Below are 10,428 nucleotides of genomic sequence, written 5' to 3'. Positions count from 1 at the left end.
ATAAAAAAATGATTTTGTATTTACCTGAACCCAAGTTGACAATTCTTCTTCAATGTGTTGTCGAAGATTTAATAATTCATCATGACGTAAATTAGCTGTTTTTGTTGATAAATCACTTAGATTTTGATTGAAAAATGTTTCATTACCTCTTGGAACCGTCATAGTTTGAGTCACATCCCCTTCAACTTCAACTTTATCAACTTCTTGTAGAACTTCGCCTTCAGGATGTTGATTATTTTTATTTATTGATTTATCTTCTTTATTATTAACATTTTCGGATTGATTCTCGTTTACATTTGTTTCTTCAGAATCAATTTCCATCTCATCATCATCAGGTAAATTTTGAGTTGATTCTAAATTATCATCTTTATCTTCATGTTTGTCATCATTATGAACTTTTTGCTCATCAACTTGTTCTTTTGTAGCAGCATCTAAAATTTGCGTTTTCGACTTTTGGCTTTCTTTAATATGCTGATAAATGTCAGAGTTTTTGTTATCTTCTTCGTTATTGTAGTCATCTTGTTTATCTTGTTTATCATCAGCATGAATTGTTTTTAATTTTTTCTTAACGGGTAAATTTGTGTCACCTAAGCTTCTATTTGAATCGGATTCTCCCATTCTTTTATTATTTTCAATATTTCTTTGCTCGTTAACGTTTGATAATTTTTGACTAACGGAAGTATCTTGATGTCCACCTTCGTTTTGATCATTTTGACATTGTCCTTGACCTTCAGAATCGTTTTGATTTTCTTGTTCGGTAGTTTCTGTTGATTCTTGATTAGTATTATTTTTAGTTTCATTTGTAGCGATCTAAAACAATTTTTTTTAAATTTATTTTATTAAAATATTTTGGTAACAAAAGTAAATACCGTACATTTCTTAAGATGGCTAAACCAAAATGTTTCTAGTCCTAGGTTTAGTATTAGTTCTACTATTAGTTCAATAAAAAAAAAACAATCTAGCGCTAAATAACATTTAAAACTCGAACCTACACTAGACCTAGATCTAGAAGCATTTGGGTTTAGTTTAGCCGCACGTCTCACAAGATGGGTAAACCCATATGTTTCTGGTTCTAGGTATAATGTTAGTTCTAGTAACAGTGCTAGTGTAAAAGTAGAACTAACACTAGACCTACAACTAGAAACATTCGGATTTAGCCGCACGTCTTTCAAGACGGCTAAACCCAAATGATTTTAGTTCTAGGTATAGTATTAGTTCTAGTAACAGTGCTAATGTAAAAGTAGAACTAACAATAGATCTAGAACTAGAAATATTCGGGTTTAGCCGCACGTCTCTCAAGACGGCTAAACCAGAATGATTCTAGTTCTAGCTATAGTGTTAGTTTTAGTAACAGTGCTAGTGTAAAAGTAGAACTAACACTAGACCTAGAACTAGAAACATTCGGGTTTAGCCGTCTCGCGAGACGTGCGGCTAAACCCGAATGATTCTAGTTCGCTCTAGGTCTTCTAGTTTTACACTACCACTGTTACTAGAACTAACACTAGGTATACCTAGAACTAGAAACATTGAGGTTTAGCCGCACGTCTCTCAAGACGGGTAAACCCGAATGATTCTATTTCTAGGTATAGTGTTAGTTCTAGTTTTACTCTTATGAAAAGTGTACAACAATCTAACGCTGGATAATACCTACAACTAGTACTAATACTATTATTAGAACTAACACTGGACCTAGAACTAGAATCATTTTGGCCGTTTTAAGAGACTAGGTAGTTCTAGGTCTAGTATTAGTTCTACTTTTAGTTCAATAAAAATATGCAACAATTTAACGCTGAATAACAACTAAAACTAGAACTACCCACCTTGATTTATACATCACATAGACAACTCGGGGAATACCCCGAATTTATCTAAGAACATGAAATAGAGCAACTTGGGGAATAACCCAAGTTGAATTCTATCTTTAAGCGCTAACATTTATATTTAAATATACCTACTGATGTATTAAATAAATAAAATAGTACTTACTTTATCACTTGATTGATTTTCTTTATCATCAACATCCATAGCTTGTTGATTTTCTTCAATTTTCGAATTTTGATCTAAACCTTCCGATGGAATATTTTCGGCGTTACTTTCATTTTCATTTTCTTTAATGTCATTTTCGTTTTCATTTTCATTTTTATCTTCAATATCCTTTTGATCACTATTTTCGAGATTTTCTTCTGCCCCATCAGAATCATCTTGGTCTTTATCATCGTCAACTTTTTCTTCTTCCGATTTTTCTGGAATATCTTCCGAAATTTCATCCGGAAATTTATCTTTCATTTCGTCGATATCAAACGGATTTTCTTCTTGAGTTTCTTCTTCTTTTTCTTCGCCCTCTTCAAGATTAAAATCATCAGGTAAATCCATTGGTTCTGGTTCTTGAGGTTCCTGTTGATTTTGATGGTATGGATCAATTTGTTCGTCGTCGTAGTCTTCTTCGTTTAATTCTTTGTCTAAAGGAATGTCTTGAGGTTGGTTTGATCTTTTTTCGTCGGATTCGTTTTCTTTTGAGCCGATTTCTTCTTCGTTTAAATTTTCTCCGCCGTTTCCTTTTTCATCTTTTGATTCTTTACCGTTTTCTTGCTCATCTTTTTCATCTTCTTCATCGGAGCCCCAAATCTCTTTATCTAATTGATCAGCCCCCGTTTCGGTTTCTCCCATTTGCTCATCAGCGTCTGAGTCATTATCAGAGGCATCATCATTTTCTTCATCATCTTTTTTTTCGACATCTTGTAATTTACTGTTAAAATCTTCGGACATTTCAATTCCACCTTCTTCTTCTTTACAATCTTTATCTTCATTTTCTTGGTTATTTTCTTGTCCCTCTGGTTTGGCGTCTTCTAATTGATCTTCAGATTCGATTTTATCAGAAACGTCTTTTTCGCCTTCACCATCACCTAAGCCCATTCCTGATGATTGTTGAGATGATCCTTCTTTGGAAAATTCATCGGAAAATTCAGGGGGAATGCAAAAACCTTTTGTAATTAATTCAGTAAAAATATTTAATAATATTGAATTTATTTTTGATGATATTCGATATGTTGATACTTGTTGGGTGAAAAGAAATTGTTGAAGAAGAACAAATTGGTCGAGAATTGGCAAAGATTTTTTTAATGTATCTTGAAAATTAAACAGGCGTCTTTGTTGGAGATCTTTGTTAATTTTTGTAATAATTTTAATGATTTCTTTGGTGTTCAATAAAGATATAGAATTAAATATTCCTTCTGTTGTTAAAAGATTTAAATGATTTGTTTGTAAAATTTCTTCGTAATTTTCCGGTTGATCGATGACGTCGAGATTTTTTAATAAAGTCTGAATCGAAAGGAGTACTTTTGTGATTAATTTTTCATTTCGATTTTTGAATAAATCTAAGTCTTTGTTATCTATTTCATTAAAATTCGACGTTATTGGAGTTAATTCTTCTTTATTATTAATAACTTTAGAAGTAATCCATTTTAAACTCTCAGAAAATGATGTATCCCCAAATAAATTTAATAATTCGTTTAATTTATCCGCCAGATTTGTAACTTTGATTATTAGATCGTTTAAATTATTCATGGGAAAATACATTGTGTTAATTTCATCATTTTGGATTTCTTCAGGAATATTTTTACAAATAATTTCGATTTCCTCCAAGATTTGATTTAATAATAAAAATGATTTTGTCCAAATTTCGTCGTTTTTATAGCACAAGCAATTTTTAGGGTCGTTTAAAAGCGGTGTGTTTGTTTCAAACCCATCTTTTTCTGGGCAAGTATTTAAGATGATCTTGTACTCCTCAATAATTATTACAGCATTTTTTAAACTCTCAATTAAGTTGATTAGATTTTCAAGTTTAATGAAGGTTTTTGAGGCAGAAAATTCTTTAAAATAATTTTGGTAGGTTTTTAGTTGCGTTAAATCGTTTGCGGAATCAATTAATTTTTCTTTCTGGTCTAAAATATTATTCTAAAAAAAAACATAGTAAGTAGTAATCATGAAATGTGAGCTATCAATGAAATTTATTGAAATTTTATCATCATTAAATCAGTGGTTATTATTAAACAGTCAGTGTGAACTTTTTCTAAAACTAAAGTTGCAGATTAGCTTACAATGTTTAGAAGAAGCAATAACCTTGCGATCAGAATTAATTGATGAAGAAACATTTAGGGAATGTGAAAACATTAAGAAGTTCATCATCATCTACTGGTTTGCAAAAAGTTGAAACCAGGGAAAAAAAACTTTATAATTAGCAAAGTGAGAGAGGAATAAAGAAGTCTTTAAGAAAGTTTTCTAAGGCAAAATTCAGAGCATTCTTAATTCTAATGTATTAATTAATATTTTTTGTTTTAAACTATTTTCAAATATTCAAAAATTAATAAACTTAAAATAAATAAATTGCTTATGCTCAAAAACGGTAGAATCTAAAAAGACCTTTGTAACTCAGAAAATGACGTCAGTATCAGTAGTTTTATTGAACTGAAAGTAGAACTAACAACATCACAAAGCAGGAATAAAATAAATTAAGCATTTGCTAATTCATAGTGTGAAATAGTAGTTGCCTAACCAAGCGTGACGTCACGAACGGGCCGTCGAGCTGTGCACCTGTTTCCAGGATGTAGCAGTCCTCTTAGATTCTACCATCCTTGGTTTCTAATTTCATTAACGAACTAAAGTCACAATTAAAATCAATAGATTTCAGTATGTTTTTGTTACAAATCCTTGGTTTCACTCTTAATATAAATTAATTCTAATAGCTCAAATTTAATAATATATACATTTTTAATTTACTTACCATTAAATTGATTGGATACCCTTTACATCTTTCAATTTCTTGAGGACCTAATTCTTTTGAAGGATTAATTAAAAGGTTTTGAAGTAAATCTAAGCGAATCAACGACTTAGTGTAGTAAATTTCACTAGATGACCATGATTTTAAAATGTTTTCATCCACCAAACTTGAAAAAAAACAATTACAAATTTATTACAAAAAATGAATTTTAAATAAAATTCTTACCTTTGAGACTTATTCTTCAATAATAACTCTAAATCAATAGGATTCAATTTAAATCTTTTCAAATTATCGCCTAAGTCGCCTTCAAGAATTCCTTTTTTATAAGACAACCCCATTTTTGATAGAGCTTTAAATAAATCGGCTAAACCCCGTCGTTTTTGTTGTAATATTCCTTTCGCTTGAGATTTCTGTTTTGATTGTGTAAGAGTTTTATCAACCTCTAAATTTTGTAAGTGTATACTCGATTTTAAAACTTCATCAATAAATTCTTCCATGTTTTCAATTAATTTTGGATATGGCAAAGAGGAAATTATTTTATGACTAATCAATTTTGATTTTGAGAAATATTTATTGATGTTTTTATCATCTTGACTCGAAGAAATATAAATATCGTAATTAATTTGGGCAATTTCTTTTTGTGGTTGATCCCAAACGCCTTGAACATTATTTTTTTCAACAGATAATGTTAAAAATGGGTGAACTGGTTGTTGCAAAACTGTTTCGTATTCTTTCATGTGTTTGTGGATAATTTTGTGCGTTTTGATTAAAGTGTCTTTAACAGCCCAATAAGAAATGTCTTTCCATCGAACGATTTTAACGTAACCCCTTAATTTTTGTTCTATTGGGTTTCTTAAATCTTTAATTTTTAAAATAACTCCATTTAAGAATTGGGAATAATAACTATAAATATTCCACAAAATATTTTGAAGAATTCTCGATTTTTTAATTACCACACATTGACAATGAAACGATTTTAATAAACCCAATCTATTTTGAAACTCTGCAATATTCGATTGCGTTAAAAATTTTTGAATCGCATCGATAAATTCGATTTCGGAAATATTATTGGTTTCAAATTGGTCGATTACGTTGTATATGAAACACCACCATTTTCCAATTGGTAAATTCAATTTTTTGTATACAATATTAAGGGAATTTTTCCACATATTTAATTCTAATTTACGCCAAGTTATTATTTGATCGGTTACGTTTGTTATTGAAGATTGCAAACTGACTCCAGAATGGGCGTTTTGTTCCCATTCGTTACATTCGGTTAATAAAATTTCGAAACCAGTTAAAAATCTTGAAATGGAACTGTTTACGTCGAAATTATAAATCCGATTTATTATTGTATTTAATTTTTGTAAAGTTGGATGTTCTGGCCATTCGTTTAAATACTTATTAATTTCAATTTGTAATTCTTTTAGTATGTGGAGAGATTTCTTTATTTCCTCTATGTTTGAATCGTGATAAAAATTATAATTTTTTTTGTTATGATGAGAATTTCCGAAATTTTTCGCATAATTAATTAAAACTGTTAAGCTTCCAAGTAATTTTTGATCTAAATTGTAATCTATTGAATTAACACAATTATCTAATAACACTTTAAATAATTTATATTTTTCAATTAATGGGGTTACATGGTCAAAATTATCTTCTGGTTTATTCGACTCAATCCAATTCGTTTTTGTTAAAATATCAAAGAAATTCTTTTGTAATTCATAAACGTATTTAACATCGTCTAATTTTATAACGTCTTCTTTAATTGTGACTTCTTTTTCTTTATGAATATGATCTAAGCTGTGTTTTTGGAATTCTTTGAAATCGTCATCGTGATAACTTGGAAATAGCTCATCAAATTCTTCTTGGATTATTTCTTCCTCGGTTTTATTCTCTGATGATTTAAACTTGTATAAAGTTTGAGATTCATTTCGTTCCTTCTCGATCATTTCTTGGTGTTTATTCCAAACACCAATAAATTGTTTTATTAATTTTTCAAAGTAAATCGCTAAATTATCATTTTTAACTTTAAATTTCGATGAAATAATCGCATAATTATAAATTTCTAAGATACCACATTTGAGATATTTAAATAATTTTTCTGAGCAAAAATTTAATACATTTTCGTTTAAATACAAATTAGTCACTTGAATAAAATTAGTTTGTTTATCATTTAAGATTGGAAATGCAACTAAATTTTGGAGCGATTTTTCGAGATTTAATCCTTTTCTTTCATGGCTACATTTCATGTAAAGTTTTTTAACTAAATCTTCTTTTAATTTAATCCCATACAACAATTCTAATACGTTAGAATAAAGAGGTTCAATAACGTCTGGATATGTGGATCTATTTTTACCCAAAACTTTGCAAAATCTTTCAATATTTGATGAAACACCTGTTGTAACCAAACCTTTTTCAAGCGCATTTAAGTATTCTCCCGTCTCGAGAGACTTACGAAGTGCCTTTATAGAATTATTTAACTTTTCGCAGTATTCCAGAATATTTTTGCTTGAAAGAATTGTTGAGAATGCATGTTGTACAACCTGCAAATAAATTATTCATAAAAAAAATCAATAAAAAAGCAAACTTTACCTGAAAAATACTTCTATAATTTAAGTTTGAAGGTCTCACAGCTAAATATTCCTCCAACTCAACTTGTTTGCGCTTTAAATCTTCTTGTTTTTTCTTAAAACATTCAATAATTGGGTACTCATCATTTGTATAAATTTCTCCTTGACATTTATAAGAATATTCCAAACACTCAATATTTTCAATTTCATTCAATAAATATTTTCTTTTAATCTCTCGTTTTAATTGTGAATCAATCGGTGGTAATTTACTGTTTAATAACGCTTTCAAATAATTTAAATAAATAAACGAATCGCTAAGATGCCCCAATTTATCTGTTGCATCGAACGAATCGTTTAAATCGATGACGCTTTTTAAAGAACATTGTAAGAGTTGGATTAAAATTTTTAATTCGTCATCGGTTTTGTGGTATGATGTAGATATCGTGTTGATACAAAAATCTATCATTTCTTTGTAATCGTTTTGATTAAATGGAATTCGTAACGATTTTGAGAAATCTTTTAAAAACGATTTAAATGAATTTAAAATGTATTTTTGGTCTGAGACACTAAAAAAAGGAAAATTAATAAAAAAATATACTTTTAATTAATGATTTACTTTATGTACTAATAGAAATGTGTCAGATAAAACCCATTAAAAGTATAACTACTATTGAGACCCGAAATTGGTAACCAGAAATAGTACTTTATGCTGAAGGTTTTGTAGTATTTTGAAATTAGTGGGTTTTTGCAAAAAAAATCGCTTTCAACTTTTTAATGTCGAAACCATTAAAATTGGCATTGGAATATCATTTCAAAATCCGCAGGAGCGCTTGAAATTCATGCAAATATTTATTCAGTCAAAAAGCATTTTTAATTTGACCCTTATTTCTAAATGCATAAATTATTTTTGTACTAATTTAATTTACTTACATAAAATCAAAAGTTTTCGCAGATAAATCACCAAAATAACTCCAAAGGACAACCATAAATTTATTATACAAATTATAAGAATCTTTGTATTCTTCCAATTTAACTTGTATAGAAGAATCTTCGTTTATTAAAAATTTAGTTAATAACGAAGATAAAATTGGAGAATATAAACTTAATTGTTTGTTAATTTCGTTATCATTTTCGCTTAATTTGTTTCTACAAATGCTGTTTAATAAATAGTAAGTAATCGATCTATTTATTTCAAATAGTAATTTTTCATCACCCGATTCTTGGTATCGTTTTAAAACTCCTCTTAAATTATGGGGAATTGTAATTAAATCAATATTTTCTAATTGATAATAATCGTTTCTTCTTTTATAAACGTTAAGTAATCCAAAATAATCCAAAAAAAGTAAAAATTGTGTGTCAAACTTTTTATAAACACTTTTATCAGTAGCTAAGACGATTTCTTTCGATTTCTCTTTAAGATATTTTAATTCTTCGGGTTCTTCTGTAATATTTTTAGAGGTTAATTTGTATTTTAACGAACATAATTTGTAATAAATTTCATTATTTGTGTGTAATACGTCGATTATTTTTATTTTGTCGTTGGATGTTTTATAAAAATTAAATATATCATCGATTTGATCGAAATTTAAAACAATTTCTAAATGTTTTTCGTTAATAATCGGCGGAGGAGCCGGAATTAATTTCTTATAACGCTTTCCTATCTTTTGTAAATTCGAAAAATGATTTGGAAGTAAAGAATTTATCTTTTCAACGTTTGTAATTAATTCATCTGACGTTTCTTTTGGTAAAATTTCGGTTATTTTAGAAACGCAATATTTCGCAAACCATTTGTAATGAACGTAAAGTAAAATGAAGTTGTTAGAATCGGTTTCGTTGTTGTAAGTTAGAGTTTTTAAAATCTCCGGATAAATATATTTTCTCCATTCGACTCCAGATAAAAATTCCATGAAATTATCATTCGGTATTTTAATAAGATTCTTTTTTAATACGTTTAACACGAAAGAATCAAACTCGTTTAATAAAATCGCAATTTTTTTTATGATTATATTATCTGTGTCATTAATGGAAAATTTGCGTTTATTGTTTTGGATAAATTTTAATGCTACTTTTAAATCCTTCCTTGGTGGTTGTTCAACTATAAATTTCGATGTTAAATAATACAACATCAAATAAAAATTGTTGTGGTCTTTAAAAGAAATCCAAGAATCATCAAGAGGGAGCTTATTCGCCATAGTTTTTAAATTTTCATAAAAAATATCGGTGAGGTTATTTTTAAAACAATTTTTAACGAATAAATGACGCAATTCCAAATCATTAAAAGTGGACATTGAATAAAAATGGTTTAAATAATAACAATTAACAACAAAAAATCGTTTATCATTCCTTTCCAAATAATTCCCAAAACAAGAAATTTCTTGTTTAATTTTCGCTACGTTTGAGTTTAAATTGATATCGCCGATTTTTAAACTGCAATTTTTATTGAAAAATTCATTTTCTTTGTTATACCCCGACATGATTTCATTAATTCTTATTTTTATTTTGTTTCCAGCATCGTTTATGTTAAATTCATATTCCGACCGCATTTTATAATAAATATCCATAATAGAACATGTTACGGCTTCGTTAACATTAATTCCACGATTGATCTGTTGTGAAATTAAAAATGCTGACTGTAACAAATCAATCGTTGTCGGTTTCTCTCCAACAATTAAATCGGAAATGTATTTATGCATTTCGATTAATGTATTGATAACGAAGTTGTTTTCGATTCCATTTGAAAATATTAACGATTTAATATCGAGGGTGTTTTGACTCTCGATGTAATCGTGATTTAAAAGGAACAATTCGATTCCGCGATTTCTCATAGCACGCGAAATTTCGCCGTTTTTCGGATTCATCGTAAAAAATAATCTGAAATCTTTATGCGGTTTGATTTCAATCATTTTTCCTTCGGGATCAATACCACGTTCGCTGATTGTAAGAACGCCGTTTGGTTCTAAAAGTCCATTTAAACGATCCAAAACAGCCGGACTACATAAATTTACGTTATCTATTAACAACCAATACCCATTTATTAAAGACTAAAAAAAATTAAGTTAAGTGTTAATTATAAAATAT

At 28.6% G+C, this 10,428-nt stretch overlaps 1 protein-coding gene across 1 annotated transcript in view; it reads right to left on the bottom strand.

Moving 5' to 3' along the window:
- The window catches only part of LOC111427790 (midasin), a 44,979-nt gene that overhangs the window by 954 nt on the left and 33,597 nt on the right, over positions 1 to 10,428 (bottom strand). Inside the window, exons 10-15 of the mRNA XM_071196646.1 lie at positions 8,281 to 10,391; positions 7,373 to 7,916; positions 5,003 to 7,323; positions 4,781 to 4,943; positions 1,987 to 3,954; positions 25 to 810 (exon numbers count right to left, since the gene is read on the bottom strand). Coding sequence (XP_071052747.1) covers positions 25 to 810; positions 1,987 to 3,954; positions 4,781 to 4,943; positions 5,003 to 7,323; positions 7,373 to 7,916; positions 8,281 to 10,391 — 7,893 coding nt within the window. The remainder of the gene's footprint in view (positions 1 to 24; positions 811 to 1,986; positions 3,955 to 4,780; positions 4,944 to 5,002; positions 7,324 to 7,372; positions 7,917 to 8,280; positions 10,392 to 10,428) is intronic.

This window comes from Onthophagus taurus, chromosome 6 (assembly GCF_036711975.1).
Source record: "Onthophagus taurus isolate NC chromosome 6, IU_Otau_3.0, whole genome shotgun sequence".
In the NCBI taxonomy this organism is placed as follows: Eukaryota; Metazoa; Arthropoda; class Insecta; order Coleoptera; family Scarabaeidae; genus Onthophagus; species Onthophagus taurus.
The sequence above is the reverse complement of the archived record's forward strand: the minus strand, read 5'-3'. Positions and strand labels throughout refer to the sequence as shown.